Below are 18,932 nucleotides of genomic sequence, written 5' to 3'. Positions count from 1 at the left end.
TCTGCAGGCAAATCATAATTAGTGCCAATTAAGTATTTGTTAACTCCATTAATTAAATCAGTAGAGCCCTTTAACTAATTATTTTGAGTGTGGATCTGGGATCTGCGCTAAATTTTAGACACCCACATTTGGACAAACCTTATAGAGACTTGTATTTGTGTCTGTGTGTGTACTTGTGTCCTTGAGTGCCTGTGCATGCATGCATCAGATTGGACAATTTTTAAGAAAGGGGGATCTTAGTTCAGTAGTTTCAAATAATACAGACCTATATTGTGATCGTGACAAGCATGTAATTATTTAACAATCTCAAATCCATTATAACTCTAACAGAGAGAATGGACAATATAAAATTAATTGTTTGTATGTTATAAGTTATGTTTATGATTAGTATTTTTTATGTTTTATATAAACCACCTAGAATTTATGTGATTTTTAAATAAATAAATGCAATTTCTACGCTAGATCCCAGCTATATAAAGTACTGGGCTAACAAGTCACAACCTGCAAATGTTGCTTACATAAACGTACCTTTTTGCCATAAAATCCAGGCTTTCCTAAATCTCCCTTGAACCCTTTTTCACCCTAAGAGATAAAATATTATGGAAGGAGTTATTTTATTATATATATATATATATAAAAAAATCACATTCCATAAACTATTTTAGTGAAAAATAAAATGTTATCCGTATAATAAAGGTATGTCATATTGTTGAATGAAATACAAAACTCATTAAAATATTTATAAAAGAAAATTTTGTGGTGTAGTCTTCACATTGTCTATCTAAGTAGAAGTTATGGGTCAGGAATTAAGGGGCTCTTTTACTAAGCAACGCTAAGAAATGGGCTTAGTGTGCCCTTATGTGGGTCTTTCCCATGAGCTAAGCTCATTTCTTCTGCGGCCATGCAAAACCCGATTTTGCATTTGCTTCATTTGTGGGTTGCATTAGTGCTTCCATTAACCCATGGCCATAAAAAAAATAAATAAATAAAGCAGAAGCTCTTACTGATTCTCATCTAAGAGGCAGTAAGGGCTCCTGCATTAACTCTGGAGTAACCAGTTAGTAAGTGCCACTGTGCATGTGCTAATTGTTCACCGCTTCCATGCCCATTCTCCATCCCGGACATGCTCCCTTAACAAAATTAAAAAAAAGAAAAATCAATACTACACGCGTGGAGGGGCATAATCGAAAGGGACGTCTAATTCCGTTTATGTCCATCTCGCAAGTCGTCCAAAATTTAAAAGAGCCTAAGACATATTTTCGAAAGAGATGACCAACTTTTTTTTACTTTCGAAAATCGTCTAATTATACATCCTGCCGATCTGATCGTCCAAGCCGCTAAATCGTCCATCTTTATACCACATTTCTGTCCAACTTTCCGTCCAAGTTTAAAACGCCTAGAACAAGCCCTTTTGGACGTGGGAGGGATCTGCTAAGTGATAGACTGCACACCCAGACATGTCACCTAAATAGTGGGGTACCTTACAGGGCACTGATGTGAACTTCACAAAAAGGGTGCCATGTCTTCATCTCACTACAGCTCCCTTATAGGGCATGGTGAGCCCCCCAAACCACCTCCAGAATCCCATAGACCCACTTATCTACCACCCCAATAGCCCTTTTGGCTTCAGGAGCCACTTATATGCCAGTAAAAAAGGGTTTTGGGGGTGTATAGGGGAGTGCACATGTTTAAGTATCAATGCAGTCATTACAGGGGCTGATGGGCATGGATCCTCTTCTCTATGGGTCCCTAACCCATCCCCAAGATGACTTAAGCTGCTTCTGGGCTGGACAACTAGGCTTTCCTATGCCAGGCAGCCAGGCGATGATGATCTGGAGGATAAAATTTAAAGTTGTGAATAAAATTTTTATGGGGGGGTTTGGTGATCACTGGGGTAGTGTGTGGGAGTCTGTGTTATGTGTTTGAAGTGCTTATCTGGTGACTTTAGGTGGGTTTTACATGGTCTAAGTCACACTGTCCAAGGTCTGTCTAAGCTCTGTTGTAAAACTTTCGATTATAAATGCTGTACGACTAAGTCTAAGCTGGCCTATGTCCCGTCCACGTCCCGCCTTCGACATGCCTCCCGAAATGCCCCATTTAGCTTTGGATGTTGAGCGGCACTAGGAAGGCCTAGGTCATTTTTAAATACATCCAAAACCCGGTTTTATTATCGGCGCTTGGACGTTTTTGAGAAATGTTCGTCCAAGTGCCGACTTAGGCCGGTTTTTGGACGTTTTTCTCTTTCGATTTTGAGCCCCTTAGTGCCTGCAAAAGCCAAAAGTAACACTGGACAATTTAGTGCATCCTGCATTAGGTCATTTTTGCTGCATTAGGAGTGTGTTCACGTCTAACGCAGCTTAGTAAAAAGGCCCCTGATTTGTTGGTTACTTTTATATTAGTTATATTTTACAGTGTTCATTTCAAATGCATCTCCAACCTTTGTTCCTGGCTGGCCATGATGTCCCGGAAAACCAGGAAGCCCGCTATCACCCTAGAATACAACAAAAAAAATAAGGATATTAGAAAAATGTCCCTATTGATCACTAAAATCATATATTTCTGGTAAAAGATAGGATTCATTGCAAGGCTAAGAAGAAACTTCAGCTGAACTGACCAGCAGATCTGACATATGCCCCTTGTGCACTCCAATGTGTGGAAGCTCTAAAGGGGATAATTCTCAGGGAGGAAACTAGAAACATTTTATATTCAAGCTCCCTCCAACTCTTCCGCAAACACCTAAAAACCTGGCTATTCTCCAAACTGTAACACTTCCCCCTCTTTGGCCTCTCCCACCCATCCTCACCCTCTTAAACCTAATCCTTAAACCCTCTACGGGAGTTCCTTTCTCATCCTAAATCCTGTAAACCGTGCCAAGCTCTGTGTCTACGGAGATGGTGCGGTATATAAACCTAAGGTTTAGTTTAGTTTAGTTTAATTCACTTAAGTCTCAACACAAATAAATATGGCAACACAGATAGCACAAGAAGTATATCACACCATTAGAAAGGTTTATATCTGAGGGTTGGAGCCTGCTAAGCACAGAGAGCAGACACATGGAGTAGAAGCTCACACCGACACCAATTTCTTCGATTATCGTGGCTTATTCCAGCTGAATTGTGCTCCTTTATAACTGGCACTGATCAGGCATCATCCCTTCATGTCACCGTCGAAAAACACAAAAGGAGACTCCACTCCGACTACTCAGCCAAGCGATGAGGCCTAAAACCGAGTTAAGTTCGCTAGACAAAATGGTGGCGAAGCATGAGGACTCGCAAATTGAAATACTAATCAAAGAAATGTGTTCTTTTAAATGCATCATGCAGGAGCAGGTGGATGTAATGATTAAAAAAAACCTCTTATTGCCCTTGCTGGGCCTTGAGCATCTGCGCATGCTCAAAGCCTTCTGGCTCTTGCTCACTCTGAGAATTTCGGAAAATCTCGGTGAGAGCAGGAGCCAGAAGGCCTTGAGCATGCGCAGATGCTCAAGGCCCAGCCCAGGCAAGAGGCAGGATCTTCGGGCACCGGCACCAGCATGTCCTGTGCATTGTTGCTGGTGCCGGTGCCAGATCAGGATAAGGGATTGTGTTTGTGCACGTGGACGGGGGATGCCGGATCGCACTGGGGGGGGGGGGTAGGGAGGGGCGATACCGGTTCCCAGGGGGGGGGGCTCGCAAATTGAGTCAATGCTCGGTTTGTGAGGCATGATTTGCGAGAATGTTTTGCTCATCTTGCAAAACACTCGCAAACTGCATTACTCGTAAACCGAGGTTTGACTGTATATGTCATCCAAATCCTTTATATGCTCTTTATACTATGAACATCCCCAAACAATTAAAGGAATACACCCTTCTGAGTGCAACACAACAGGCCATCCGATATCTGGATGGTCTGGCTGAATACTCACTATACAACAGCTCTAAAATGTCTATTTGGAATAATTCAAAACTCAAGCATTAGGGTAAACCGGTCTTGTGGAAAAAATGGCAAAATGCCGGAATATGGTTTGTTGAACAATTACTTTGTGAAGACAAGATAATTCCTTTTTCCTCTTTATGTGCTCAATTCCCTCTGATTAAGAACTGCCATTCTCAATGGAATCTATTGTCATCAACCATTAAATCTATAACTCCCCACTTTGCACATTTGCCAACTTTGAATACGTTTCAACACTGGAGCGAATTGGTCATTGCCCATAGGAGAGCTGCTTCAGTTTTGTTTTTGTTTTTTATAAAATTCTGCGAGATCATCAATATACCTTCTCATCTCAAGTCATGATTCACTGGGAGTCTATGCTGACCTCTCCCATCTCAGACATCAATTGGAAACTATACTGGACTAAAACCAATCGCCCGCTACTCTCTTCCAGAGTGTCACAATCCCTATATTTTGTTATATGGCAGGCGGTCTGGACCCCTCACCGAATGTGGAAAGCTAAAGTGAGACCTGATCCTAAATGCTGGCACTGTTTCGGTCCTGACAGCACTTTAGACCACATGTTTCACTGTAGCGCTATTTGGCCATTCTGGACCAGCATTTGGAAGACCTTTTGAGGTGTCAGGTCAAAAGCGCGCCAGGACAAAGGCGCGAGCAGACAACTGAGCGCAGCGTGGAGGTGCGCGCCGAAGAAAAAGACTGTTTTTAGGGGCTACGACGGGGGATGTGGGGGGAACCCCCCCACTTTACTTTATACAGATCGTGCTGCGTTGTGGGGGGTTTGGGGGGTTGTAACCCCCCACATTTTACTGAAAACTTAACTTTTTCCCTGTTTTTAGGGAAAAAGTTACGTTTTCACTAAAATGTGGGGGGTTACAACCCCCCAAACCCCCCACAACACCGCCACGATCTGTATTAAGTAAAGTGGGGGGGGCTCCCCAACAAAACCCCCCGTCGCAGCCCCTAAAAACAGTCTTTTTCTTCGGCGCGCGCCTCCATCTTGCGCTCAGTTGTCAGCGTGCGCCTTTGTCTTCCGCGTTATTGTCTATGAACCCCTTTTGACATTGTTATGTTTCATTCTCAGCACCCCTGCTTTGTTGACACTGACTGCCCTTCAAAGCTGATTGATACTATGTTTGCAACTGCCATCATGCATATTCTCAAGAATTGGAAATCAGCCTCCCACTTGGACTACACCTTCTGGTGGAATTCATTATGTTTGTACAATAAACATGAACAATATGCTGTTGAAAAGTGTCACATTTCCAGACTGTCTTCTTATGCTCCTTCTGTTGTGTCACCTTGGAAATTCCTTGATAGGTTCACACAGTCCACCTAGCTGACCATTCTGCTAATTTGCTTCTATTCCACATCTTTCCCTTTTCTTTTTCTCTTTCCTTCTCTTTAGTATGCTTTTCTTGACATCTTGATATTTCATCCATAGGGATAAAGAATTGTGTAGAGTGACCACTGTGTTGCAGTACGCCCTTTGGAAGTTTATAATAATAATAATACCAGCTTATATACCGCAATACCGTGAAGTTCTATGCGGTTTATAAAGATTAAGCAAAGGTACAAATTGATTGACTTTAAGAGGGGAGGAAGAAAGAGGGTTAATAGGACAGGAAATCCATTTTTGAGGAGAGAGTGATCAATAGAACAAGTTAATCGCTATAGAGGGGAGAGAGAAGAGAGGATCAGTTGTCTAGATACTTTAGGAACAGGTGTGTTTTCAGACGTTTCCTAAATTCCTCATAAGTAGTGGGCGAAAGCAATTGTTCTAGGTCTTTACCCCATGATGCTGCTTGGTGCGAGAGAGTTTATCATACTCATTGTTATGTATTTGATTTAATTTTGTATTGTAAAAGTTACAATAAAAAAATTTGAACTAAAAAAAAAAAAAAAAAAGGAAAGGTTTATATCTATGAGGGGGGTGCTGAAAGGTTCTCAGCCCAAGAAAAAAGAGAATGACATGGATATGGTTCAATCAATGATCTGAAACAATGTCAAAACATAGAATTTTGTTTCTGCAAATTGACACTTAACAAAATAAGATAACACTCTTTTCAGCTACAGTGGCAAAATAACACTCAGAATTTAGGAAGTTGGTTGGTTGGGCTGAGAACTATTGTAGTTCTCTCTTAAAGTTATATTTCTATGTACTTCTATCTATTCTTCTCTTTTTCCCCCTTTTTCTTTATTCATTTAGGTGTCAGGTCAAAAGCGCACCGGGACAAAGGCGCGCCCAGAGAACTGAGCGCAGCACGGAGGCGCGCGCCGCTCAAAATTAATGTTTTTAGGGCTCCGACGGAGGGGTGTGGGGGGAAACCCCCCCCCACTTTACTTAATAGACATCGCGCCACGTTGTGGGGGCATTGTGGGGGTGTCGGGGGGGGGTGTAGGGGGTTGTAACCCCCCACATTTTACTGAAAACTTCACTTTTTCCCTGTTTTTAGGGAAAAAGTTAAGTTTACAGTAAAATGTGGAGGGTTACAACCCCCCCAAGTCCCCCATAACGCCGGCGCGATGTCTATTAAGTAAAGTGGGGGCGTTCCCCAACAAAACCCCCCATCGGAGCCCCTAAAAACAGTAATTTTGAGCAGCGCGCACCTCCGCGCTGCGCTCAATTGTCTGGGCGCGCCTTTGTCTTTCGTGCCGTTGTCTATGAACCATTCATTTATTTAAACCATTTATATTACGCTTTTAACATGTCCTCAAAATAACAGAATAACTGAAAGGGAAGAAGATGCCAGATGCTGCTACATCAAAATCCTATAAATAAATTATTTTAGCTAATTATTTTAGCAAAAGAGGAAGGTTGGCTCACCTGTAACATCTGAAGAGTCAATATTATGCTCTGGTGGTAGAACCCCACCCCTATCACTATTCACCTCCTTTCATGTTTCTGTTGAGGAGTTGGTGGGAGGTTCAGAAGGACTTTTATTATATAGTACAAAATGTTCTAAGATTTAGCAATTGTTTCTTGTTAGGGGATATCAATAAACACCTTGAAAATGGAAATAAACCTATACAAGTAAATGAGTATGTTTTTTTTTTTAATTCTTTATTCATTTTCAGACTTACAATAAGTGTGACAATATGTTTGAACAAATTAACAATAAATAAATCACTTAATAATCATCATTGATACAAATAATATGCCTTTATCCCCACTCCTTCCCATCCATTCCTATCCTATAGTCAAATATCAAGTACAATATGTGATTATAAAATTACCCCCCTCCCCACCTTACCATTGAACTCGTAAATTTAAGGGAAACAATGTCATGTACTCAGTACAATACTTTGTTAATGGCTCCCACACATCTTGAAATTTCCTGAAACATCCTCGCTGTATTGCAAGAACTCTTGAGTATGCATTTTATTTCTTGGCATCTTTAGGTTTTACTTTACCAAGATTTGAAACATTTCATATAGGAAGCTATCTTTTAGCTATATTAGCAAATATATATAGATGCATATTGTGTGGAATCCAGTCATTTGAACAGATCATTTTGGTTTAAAATTTGTGTTGCAATGGAGAATGTCTAAACCAGATATCAGCCCACATAGATCATGAGAACCACTAGAGGATAGGTAAATTTGATACAATTCTGGAAAGAAGTTTCACCGTGTCTATTGGATAATTTGGATAACCCAGATCATATAAATTGGAATCAGAATGGTATGAAAGTATTAGATACTATATCACAACTCTCAACACGTGTTATTTCCCAAAAAAGACCGAACAAATGGTTTAGTAAGGAGCTGCTGACATTAGAGACATTGTAGACAGGTGGAAAAACCATGGTGTAGAGAGGGCACCATCACTGGGCACAATTTGGACGTTTGAGCTAGACATTACATTACATTAATGTCTTCTATCCCACCAATACCTTTCAGTTCTAGGCGGTTTGCAACAAGAAATTAGCCTGGGCATTCCCACGGAGATTGCAAGGTTGATAGCAATAGTATGCATCGGGATCTGGGAATGGTCGATACGGTTTCTTGAATAGTATGGTTTTCAGTTCTTTCCTGAACGTTTTGTAGTTCGGCGTTGTGGTCAGCAGATTTGAGAGGTGGTGGTCTATTTTTGCTGCTCTGGTGGCTAGTAGACCGTCATATATTTTTTTGCTTTGCATGCCTTTGATTGGCGGGTGGGTAAAGTGTGCTTGAGTTTTCCTTGATCTGGATGTGTTTTTCCAGATTAGGCGGTTGTTCAGATAGCTTGGTCCATTTCCATTTAGGGCTTTGAATAGGGTGCAGTAAAATTTGTGTTGTATGTGTGCTTGTACTGGGAGCCAGTGTGAGTCTTGGAGAGCTGAGGTAATGTGGTCATATTTTTTCAGCGAGTATATTAGTCTTAGGGCTGTATTTTGGACTGTTTGTAATTGTTTTAGCATGTTGGCGGGGCATGACAGGTAAAGTATGTTGCAGTAGTCCAGGAGTCCTAGGATTAGCGCTTGTACTATGAATTTGAATTGTTGTTGAAGTATTTTTGGACTTGTCTTAAGTTACGCATGGTTGCGAATGCCTTCTGAATTGTTTTGCTGATTTGAAGTTGCGTGGTGCAGCCTTTGTCTCTCATTATTCCCAGCAGTTTTAGGTTGGGTTGTAAGAGATATGTGATGGAGTTTATATCTAGGTTTGCTATGGTTGGGGTTTTGTTTCTTTCTAGAAGTAAGAATTTGGTTTTGTCTTGGTTTAGTTTTAATTTGTGGTCTCTCATCCATTTTGGCACTGTTTCTAATGCAATGTGTAGTTTGTTCATTGTGTTGGGGGTGGTTTGGTGGAAAGGCAAGAGGATGGTGATATCGTCTGCATATGTATGACGTTATACCTTGTTTGTCTAAGCATGTGCCAAATGTGACTATGTAAAGGTTGAAGAGTGTTGATGATAATGGGGAGCTCGATGAAGTTACAGGGAAATACTTTTAACACCAATTTTTCACTCAGAGAATAGTGGAGCGCGTTGCCAGAAGAAGTGGTAAGAGTGGATAATGTAGCTGGTTTTAAGAAATGTTTGGACAAGTTCCTGGAGGAAAAGTCCATAGTCTGTTATTGAGAAAGACAACTGCTTGCCCTGGATTGGTAGCATGGAATGTTGCTACTCCTTGGGTTTTGGCCAGGTACTAGTGACCTGGATTAACCACCATGAAGACAGGCTACTGGGCTTGATGGACCATTGGTCTGACTCAGTAAGGCTAGCCTTATGTTCTTTTGTCCCTGCTCAGAAGAGCTTACAATCTAATTAGAACAGAAAGAACAAATAGGACAGATAGGGGTTGGGGAGTTTCTTGCAGAGAGAATGGTAGGATGGACATAGGTATCTTATGGTGAGTGGGAGTTAGGAGTTGAAAGCAGCCTCGAAAAAGTAGACTTTTAGCTTCTAGAGCAATAACAGCTATGATCTGTAGGCACTACCTATTGATCTTCACATATTTTGCTCCAGACTTACATATTATGGGGCTCATAATCAAAAGAGAAAAATGTCCAAAAAACAGCCTAAGTTGGCACTTGGACGAACATTGTCAAAATATGTCCAAGTGCCGATAATAAAATTGGGTTTTGGACATATTTTAAAATGACCTAGGCCTTCACAGTGTCGCTGAACGACCATAGCTAAATGGGGCTTTTCAGGAGGAGTGTCGAGGGCAGGAGTTGGGCGGGATGTGAGCCAGCTTAGACTTAGTCTTACTGTATGTATAACCGAAAGTTATATAGCAAAGGATCGAAGGAACTTGGATGTTGTGACTTAGACCATTTAAAACATGGTATAAGTCACAAAAACCCATCTAAAGTAACTAGATAAGCACTGAAAACACATAATACAGACCCCCACACACTACCCCAGTGATCACGACCCCCCCCCACCCCATAAAAATATTAATCACACCTTTAAAATTCAGCCTCCAGACCATCATCACCTGACAGCCTGGCATAGGAAATCCTAGTCGACCTGCACAGAGGCATCTTAAGCCATCTTGGGGGTGGGTTAGGGACCCATGGAGAGGAGGCCCCATGTCCATAAGCCCCTGTAATCACTGCATTGATACTGAAACATGAGCACTACCTTATACACCCCCAAACCCTTTTGTACTGGCATATAAGTGGCTCCTGAACCATAAGGGCTATTGGGGTGGTAGGTAAGTGAGTCTAGGGCAGTGATGGCTAACCTTTTTGAGCCCGAGTGCCCAAACTGCCGCACAAAACCAAATAATTTCCTCAAAGTGCCAGCACGTCAATTAAACCTTAATAACAAGATTTTAGTATCTAAAAACTCTTTATAAAGTTGCCTGAACTATGTAACATCATTTTTAAAGGTTGGAATCTTTGTATTGTCAGAGAATCAATTTGATTCACAATCCTTTGGCTTTCATTTCAATTTATTGGCAATTTATAATGTTTTAATGATTTCATTCAATTTAATGAATTTAGGAAGAATTTGATTCAGTTACACAATATATTTTAAATGTATTATTCACATAACATGTCAAATGTATCCTGAGTAAAAAAAAAGATAAACTTCTTAAAACTGTTAACTGTGTCAAGACTCGGTGTGTATTCCCAAAGAGTCTATATGTTTTTTTGTAAAATTTACAATCAAATTAGAAAATAGTTAAATCATTACATTTCTAATAATATGATGTAAAGAAAACAAAAGAGCTTTCAATTAAACCAACCGTTTTTATTGGAAATTCCAGATTGGAATACAACAGGGCCATGTAAAGTCCCTTTTTTAAATAACATCTTTAAATAATATTTAAATAACTTAGAAAGTGTCTTAACTGCAAACTGAAAACACTGCTTCATGTAAACATATGCATTGGGCATGCTCTGAAAAAAATTAATGTGATTTTTGTTGTTGCATGCATGCTGATAACGTGTCAATCCTTTGCTCATAGTGCGTTAATTTCAGAGCAACACATGCAGCACTCATGTCATCCATTAATCTGTTTCTAGCATCAGATTTTATATGATTCAAAGCCGAAAACAGCTGCTCACAAGCATAGGATGACCCAAACAAAGTAAGAAGAGCAATCCCAAGTGCTTTCATGGACTTAAAATTGTCTGGCAGAGAATTCCACGCTTTTAGGTTTTCATTTTCAGAACTGCTAGCAGTGATTTCATTTGTCACCCTTTCACACTCAATACGTTCAAGAGCCGCACGCAGGTCATTGAATTTACTTTTCCAGATAGAGCTTTCTTGAAATTCCAGTAGCTCCATTTCCAAATTTTGAATATCCAACCACTGTAAACAGGAAAGATCAAGATCTTCAAATGTGGACTTTTCTGGGGAAGTTATAAATGAAAGGGTTGTCTCCATCTTACGGACCTGAGAAAATCTTTTACTAAAATTCTCCTTTGCTTCGGCTACAATGGTGGAATATGCTTTGTGGATTTCCTGGTGTTTTTTATGACTGTCCACAAATGTTGTAGAATTATCCAAATGTATTTTTAGGTTGGGAAAATATTTTAGCTGTCCACTCTCAAGGTCTTTTTCAAAAACATGCAATTTTCTCTCAAAAGCTTTAATGTCACTAAACATGCTTTCTGCTGTTTTTCCCATGCCTTGTAATTTTTTGTTTAGTACATTAAAGTGGTTAGTAAAATCTGTAAAGAACATGAGGTTGGTAAGCCAGGCCATGTTGGTGAGTTGAGGATAGTCTTCCCCCTTTTCGTTCATAAATAGCCTAACTTCTTCCAAGCAGGCCACAAATCTCTCTAACACTCGTCCTCTGCTCAGCCACCGGACATTATTGCACATCAGTAAAGTGTTATATTGTGCCTGAACCTCATCAAGAAGGGCTTGAAATTGTCGAAAATTAAGAGCACGCGCCATGATGAAGTTCACCATTTTTGTTACATCTTTGAGGACATCGTCAAGTTTTTTGCTGCTTTCTTTGGTGCAGAGAGCCTCTTGATGTATTATGCAGTGAAATTGAATCAGTGGATGTTTTGCTTCCTTAGCAAAGAAATGAATGAATCCTAATGTTGTCCCCACCATGCTAGGTGCTCCATCGCTAGTAACTGAAACCACTTTTTCTGGACTTATGTCTAGTGATGAAAAAGCCTCCATCACAGCATTGTGGATATCTATCCCTTGTGTTCTTCCAGACAAAGACAGCAGTTTTACCAGCTCTTCTCTCATGATGTCACCAGTAGCATAACGCAAAATGAGCGCTAGTCTTGCATGGTTAGTAATATCTGTACTTTCATCCAAGCACATGGAGTAGAAGGGTGCTTTTTGTAAGTTGCAAGTAAGCTGTTGACTAACATCAGCAGCCATTCGCAGAACCCTATCTTTTGCAGTATTTCTGCTTAGCGGCATCTCAGAGATGCGCTGCACAATTTTATCCTTGTTTTGGAAATCATGGAAGAGTGAATTACTCCCAGCCAAAATTGCCTTTTTGATAAAATCTCTATCAGAGAGGGGCTTACCATGTTTTGCCATGCACAGTGAAATTTGAAAGCTGGCAACTGTAAGATGATTAGTTTTTGAAAGATAGTTGCTAAAACTAAGAGACTGGGAGTGATATTTCTTTAATTTTCCTACAAGGAACTCTTTTCTTTGAGCTAAACCAAGTTCAGCAACACTGTTATGGTTGGTCTCAAAGTGACGTTTGACACTTGATGTGCGAGACACGACACTTTCATTACACATAATACACAATGCTTTCCCACTGCGTTCAGTCACTCCATATGTCTCTGTCCAGGCCTCTTGGAATAGTCTTCCACTATCTGTTTTTGCTTTTTTTGCTGTACTCATTTTCTTTGTTCAAGACTTCAAGTCTACAAAAAGATAAAATTTGTATAATAAAAAAAATCTAATGAAGTGCTGTATACAAATCCGTTCCCATAAAAAAAATATGTGATTGGGGAATTTTACTAATTGTAGACATCCGTTTTGGTCAAAAAATATACTGACTGGGTGAAAACCGGACTTGTGCAACCTGAGTGTATGGGAAAAGGACTTTTATTTTTCATTATTGGAACCTTTGTTATTTTATTATGATGTTTACAAAAGCACTGTGAAGGGCCACATATACACTTTACTGTTTTTTGCTATATTGAGTTTTCCATAAGGTACAGCGCAGAGGATTAGTGTGTTGGTTGTTCACAGAGAGCCCAGCCCTCCTCTCAGCTTACTGAACTTCTCTATGCAATCATCATAAGCAGCTTTTTTATTTCCTCAAATTTAGCATGTCCCCCATGGAAGATACAGAGGTTTTTACAGAGGAGCACATTATTAGACACATTAACATCCCCCCATATCCTCACCTCTCTAGCATGGGAGCACTAGGAACTGTTCCTGATTACAGATGTCACATGTGGAGTCACACTACAGCCTCACTGAGTTCCTGTGACAGACTCAATGTGAAGCTTCTCTTCCTCCCCCCACTTCCCCCTCACACACTGCCTGGCTCATAGGATACTAAAGGGAAGACAGGCAGGCTAAACATCCACTCACAGGACTGCAGCCAACACAGGAGGATGGGCCGCGGCCCACCGGGACAATGCCCGGTCCTCCCAATGGCCAGTCCGGCCCTGTTGCCAGGTGAGCTGCAAAGCAGACACCGGCACACTCGCCTCCCGCCATGCCGCATATCTTAATTGCGGACTAGAGAGTTGCGCGGGGACAGAAATCCCACCCGTCCCCGCCAAAGTCTCACCCGTTCCCACCCATCCTGGTGAGGAATCCCACCCGTCCCCGTGAGGAATCCCTCCATCCCCACCCATCCCCACGAGGAATGTCCTCCGTCCCCGCCCGTCCCCGTGAGGAATCCCCTCCGTCCCCGCCCATCCCTATAAACTTCAGAAATAGTTATTTCATTTAATTATGCTACTGAATTAAAGGCTCTGGTAGAAACCCATTTACAAATAAGCAAAAAGTGGGAAGAATACACACTTTGTAAACGGGTTTCTACCAGAGCCTCTTTTGTTTATAAATTTTTATCAACACAACTAATATACTACTTTATCCTGAAGCAAAAAAAAAAAAGAAAAAAAGAAATAGAATTCTTTTCCTACCTTTGTTGCCTGGTTTCTGCTTTCCTCATGTTCTCATTCAGTTCCTTCCATCCACTGTCTCTCTTTATTCTGCGTCTTCCATTTGCTCTGTTACTGTGCCTCTCCCTTTCTCCTCCTTCCAAATTGGTCTGGCACCCATCTTCTTCCCTCCGCTCCCCCCATAGTCTGGCATCTCTTTCTTCTTCCCTGCCAGCGTCTTCTCCCCACTCTCTCTTCCCCATTTCCTTTCAGCGTCTTTCTCCCCCCCCCATCTTCCCCATGTCTTGTCAGCGTCCTTCTCCCCCCTCTGTCTTCCCCATGGCCTTTCAGCGTCTTTCTCCACCCCCCCTCCCCGTCTTCCCCATGGCCTTTCAGTGTCCTTTTCCACCCCCCCCCCCCATCTTCCCCATGTCCTTTCAGCGTCCTTCTCCATTCCTTTGTCTTCCCCATGTGCTTTCAGCGTCCTTCTCCCCCCCGTCTTCCCCATGTCCTGTCAGCGTCCTTCTCCCCCTTCTGTCTTCCACAAATGCTTTCAGTGTCCTTCCCCCCCACCCCGTCTTCCCCATGGCCTTTCAGCGTCCTTCTCCACCCCTTTGTCTTCCCCAGTGCTTTTAACGTCCTTCTCCCCCCTCCTTCTCTCCCGCCCCGGGTGCAGCACAGCTGGCCAGGTCCCCTTACTTTTGTGGCGCTTCCCCGACCGACAGACTGACAACAGCCTCGGTCTGACAAACCTCCCTGCCCTTAACCGCAAATCTAAATTTCCTTCTTACAGCTGCTGTAAGAAGGTAATTTAGATTTGCGGTTAAGGGCAGGGAGGTTTGTCGGACCAGGGCTGTTGTCGGTGGGTCGGGTTAGCGCCACAAAAGTAAGGGGACCTGGCCGGCAGTGCTGAACACGGGGCGGGGCAGACCGCCCCCCTCCCTTGGTAGCCACTCGAGCCGCGAGGCTATTCCTCCTTACTTACCCTGCCTGCAGCACAGAGCCAAACGGGAAGACTTCCGTTCAGCTCTGTGCTGCAAGCAGAGCAGGTAGGGAGAAAAGCTGCACGACTTAGTACATCCAGCCCCGCAGGAACCCCGCGACCCTCGGAGGCGTCCCCACGGGATCCCCACGACCCTAGGGGGCGTCCCGTGCAGCTCTCTATTGCGGACCTTCCCGCGTGCCAGCTGCAAGGCCTTCATGTGCCACAGCTGGCACGCATGCCATAGGTTCGCCATCGCTGGTCTAGGGGATTCTGGAGGTGTTTTGGGGGGCTCACCATGATCTATAAGGAAGCTGTAGTGAGATGATGACATGGCACCCTTTTTGTGAAGTTCACAGCAGTGCCCTGTAAGGTACCCCACTATTTAGTCCATCACTTTGCAGACCCGTCCCACGTCCAACAGGCGTTTTTGACTTGGACGAAAAGTTGGACGAAAATGTGGTATAAAGATGGACGATTTAGCGGCTTGGACGATCAGATCAGCAGGACGTATAGTTAGACGATTTTTGAAATGAAAAAAAATTTGGACATATTTTTTGAAAATGTGTCCTAAGCTATTTTTTACTTTGTATGACTTGCGACTTGGACGAAAATGGACTTAGACGTTATGCCCCTCCACTTGTTTAAAAGACATATTCAAATCTTAATTAAAAAATAGAAAGCAAACATCTTAGTGGCTGTGAGAATATAATTGACTGCACTGGTTTCATGTCAGTGTTGTCCTACAAAAGCAGTGACTAAATGCATCCTTTACCGCCTCAATGCATCAAAATCAAAACAAAACTGGAAAGTGTGTGGGCAGAAGAACAAGAGGTTGGAAAATGCCCTTCCTGCAGCATGTGGGAGATGGAACTTATGTACCATAAATGTGGAAAGGGTAAAAAGATGAGTGGGACAATGGCAATGATCACTGATATTTTGAATGTTTAAAATTCTCAGATAGTGTATTTCTTATGGTCACAAAAAAAAAGAGTGTAGAGAGAAGAGGTTTGGAATTAAAGGGAAAAAAATGAATGGTCTAGAGAATTAGTAAGAAGTTGCCATTGATTTTTTTTTTTTTTAAGATGTTGTGGAAGCATGGATTTTATTATCCTAGACCAGATGCAATAAACATTTTCCTCCGGGACACAAAAACATCCTTTTCTACATATTGCCTTTTTACAGATATACATTTCATATCGAGAACAAATGATTAACAATTGAAACAATTAAAAGTATAAGACACTGATGATTATCCCGCAGTACTTAACACATCTGTTTAATTAAAACATAATAATTGTTTTCACACTATGCACACCAAAATGATACGAGTTCAACAGAAATGATTTCTCATCTTGAATGCATTTATTATACATTAATGCAGGAGGTTGCTAAATATATTCGTGTGTAGAGATTTTATCTTGTGAACCAAATTCCCATCGCACTGACTCAGCGTTTGATTCACCCACAGTTATTTGGCTCCAAATGGATAATTAGTAGATAAAATATAGCAACTGTCATAAAAACAGATATTCAGAAGATGTTCAGCAAGATAATGTTTTTCCTATAGCCTGAAAAAAATATTTGGAGCATGCAAGAGGATGAGCTGGCTAAATTGTACATTAATATTCTCTACTTCACCCAAAGACATGCTCAGAAACACCCATTTAATGTAGGGGTTCCAAGGTGGGTTTTGTGTCCTATACAATTTTTTAGTCTAGTTGATTCAAGACCCTCCTTAATGTATACTCCTCCTCCTCCTCCACTGATTCGATCCACCCTATCATTAGAATATAATTTGCACATGTAAGAATGTGCACCTCATCTGTCTATCTCTTTAGCTCACAGGCCTAAATATTTAGAGGTAATATGCAGCTTACAGTAGTGTGGTTTGTAAGCCTACATCCATGGGATAAACTAATTTTCAATGACAGGTATATGCAGCTCCCAACTTTTAGAAACATGATACTGGACTAGATGGCTATTTTTATGTTCTTATGAACTGACTTGCAGGCATTAGCCAATATTCAGACCAGTGCCTGGTTAACTCAATGCATACAGTTAGGGCCAGACAAGTCGTAGATCTGCCCAAACTCTATCCCCGGATCATGTCTAACCTAGCTGGTTAAGGAATGGCCAGTTAGTGGGAGTATTCAGTGGCACTACCTAGTTAAGTGCTGCCAAATATCAGTGGCCAGCCAGCTCAGTGGGATTTAATCAGGCATAATAAGCCTCTCCTGCCCAGTTAAACCCCTTCAAATATTGGGAATTAGCGTGCATATACAAGCCCAAAATGTAGCTGTGTGTAGCTCCCATTACTTTCTATAGGACTGATTGCAATATGTTCAACATGTTCCTGTAGAAGGTTAGCTTCAAGAAAGCCTCTTCTAATCTTTCAGTCCTAAAGTTTTAATAAGCATCCCCTATTTTGAAAATATTAGCTCAAGATCCTATGAGAAAAGCTGTTTTTGAAGACATGTCACATGTACAATCACGGGTCCCCTCCCACAGTCTATAGTCCTTCCAGTCTCTTCACTTTCTTGCCTCTTCCACACCTACCCAATCACCCACTTGCCTCTCTCCTGTCGTACTTGCTCTAATGGATTTACTTACACACTCAGCTAATTTATTCAAAATTTTTAAATTTGGTATTTTATATACCATCTTTACACTATCAGAGTAGTTTAGAAAGCTATATGTAATTAAGTCAGGAAGGGGAAAGGAAACAAGTTTCAAAATCAACTGAAGTTAAACGTCGCTAAGACCGAAGTGTTATATGTTGATCACAGGAAGAACCTGGTATCGTGTCCATCTGAGATTTCCCTTGCAGGTGAGGTCATTCCAGTGCAAAGGCAGTGTAGGTATCTGGGGGTTGTGTTTGATTCCACTTTGGTCTTTTAGGGCCCAAATTAAGGCAGTAATATCTGGCATGTTTTTCAAGCTGCGTCTATTGCGGAGGTTGCGTGATTATCTTTCTGATGATAATTTTTGAACTGTTACCACGTTGATGATAACACCTTTACTTGACTATCGTAATTCCATTTATTTAGGTTTGCCTAAATGTGTCTTGCGTGCGTTGCAGTTGGCACAAAATGCTGCTGGACGCCTTATTGTTCAGGCTTCGAAATTCAATCACATTACTCCGATACTTCGAGAGCTTCACTGGCTTCCAGTTGGTATGCGGGTCGAATTTAAGGTTCTTTGTGTGATGTTTAAGGTGCTTCGGCATAATTGCGCGTCAGGCGTCTGCTCTCTTTTGCAGTGGTATTGTCTGCGTGAGCTACGGTCTTCAGATAGTTTGAAACTAGAAATTCTGTCATTAGCAGCTGTGAGGCTTATGGGGAACTGCAAATCGGTGTTTTCTGTGCAGGGCCCGGCGCTGTGGAATGTCTTATCTTTGTTGTTGAGCCAATTGAACATTCTTTGGCATTTTAGAAAGGGGGTTAAAATTGTGTTTGAGCGCTTTTTGGGTGCTAGCCATGTGACAGTGTGAGTTAGAGTAGGTTTTTTGGTTTGTTTGGGGTTTTTTTTTTGCAGTTTTCTGCTGTTCTGTATTTGTTTGTACTTTTTATTGTGATTTTGTATGTGATTATTGTTCCCCGCTTAGATTTGTGGATAGGCGGGTTATAAATAATTTTAAATGAAAAGGAGAAAATAAACCAGCAGCAGTCATAGACAAAAGAAGGTTCTAGCTGCAGCTGGCAAACTCTTGTCACCAGCTACATTAATTGAGTCCATAAGCCATGGCAAAAGTTTTACAGCAGGAGCTTTCCAAGCAGATGAAGGCTAGCACTGTATATAAAATGCCGAGTTATACATACATTAGAGTCAAGCATGGGATGGGCTGGAGCTTGTCTTCCTGAGATCTTAAGGTATGATGAACTTACGCATGTGTTTGTTTTCCTATTTTAGCAGATTTGTCATTTGCTGTGAATTTAGGGCCGGATTCTCTAACCGGCGCTGTTGTTGGCGATCGCACGTCCATCACATGGTAGTGCCAGTTACAGAAGCATGCCTCCAGCAAAGG

The 18,932-nt window shown here is 41.6% G+C and overlaps 1 protein-coding gene across 1 annotated transcript in view; it reads right to left on the bottom strand.

The window, feature by feature from the left end:
* The window catches only part of LOC117357880 (collagen alpha-1(XXI) chain-like), a 381,914-nt gene that overhangs the window by 163,028 nt on the left and 199,954 nt on the right, over nucleotides 1-18,932 (bottom strand). The window contains exons 13-14 of the mRNA XM_033939103.1: nucleotides 2,438-2,491; nucleotides 529-582 (exon numbers count right to left, since the gene is read on the bottom strand). Coding sequence (XP_033794994.1) covers nucleotides 529-582; nucleotides 2,438-2,491 — 108 coding nt within the window. The remainder of the gene's footprint in view (nucleotides 1-528; nucleotides 583-2,437; nucleotides 2,492-18,932) is intronic.

The sequence above is a fragment of the Geotrypetes seraphini genome, chromosome 3 (genome assembly GCF_902459505.1).
Source record: "Geotrypetes seraphini chromosome 3, aGeoSer1.1, whole genome shotgun sequence".
NCBI lineage: Eukaryota > Metazoa > Chordata > Amphibia > Gymnophiona > Dermophiidae > Geotrypetes > Geotrypetes seraphini.
Note: the sequence above shows the minus strand (reverse complement) of the source record. Positions and strands in the feature narration are given on the sequence as shown.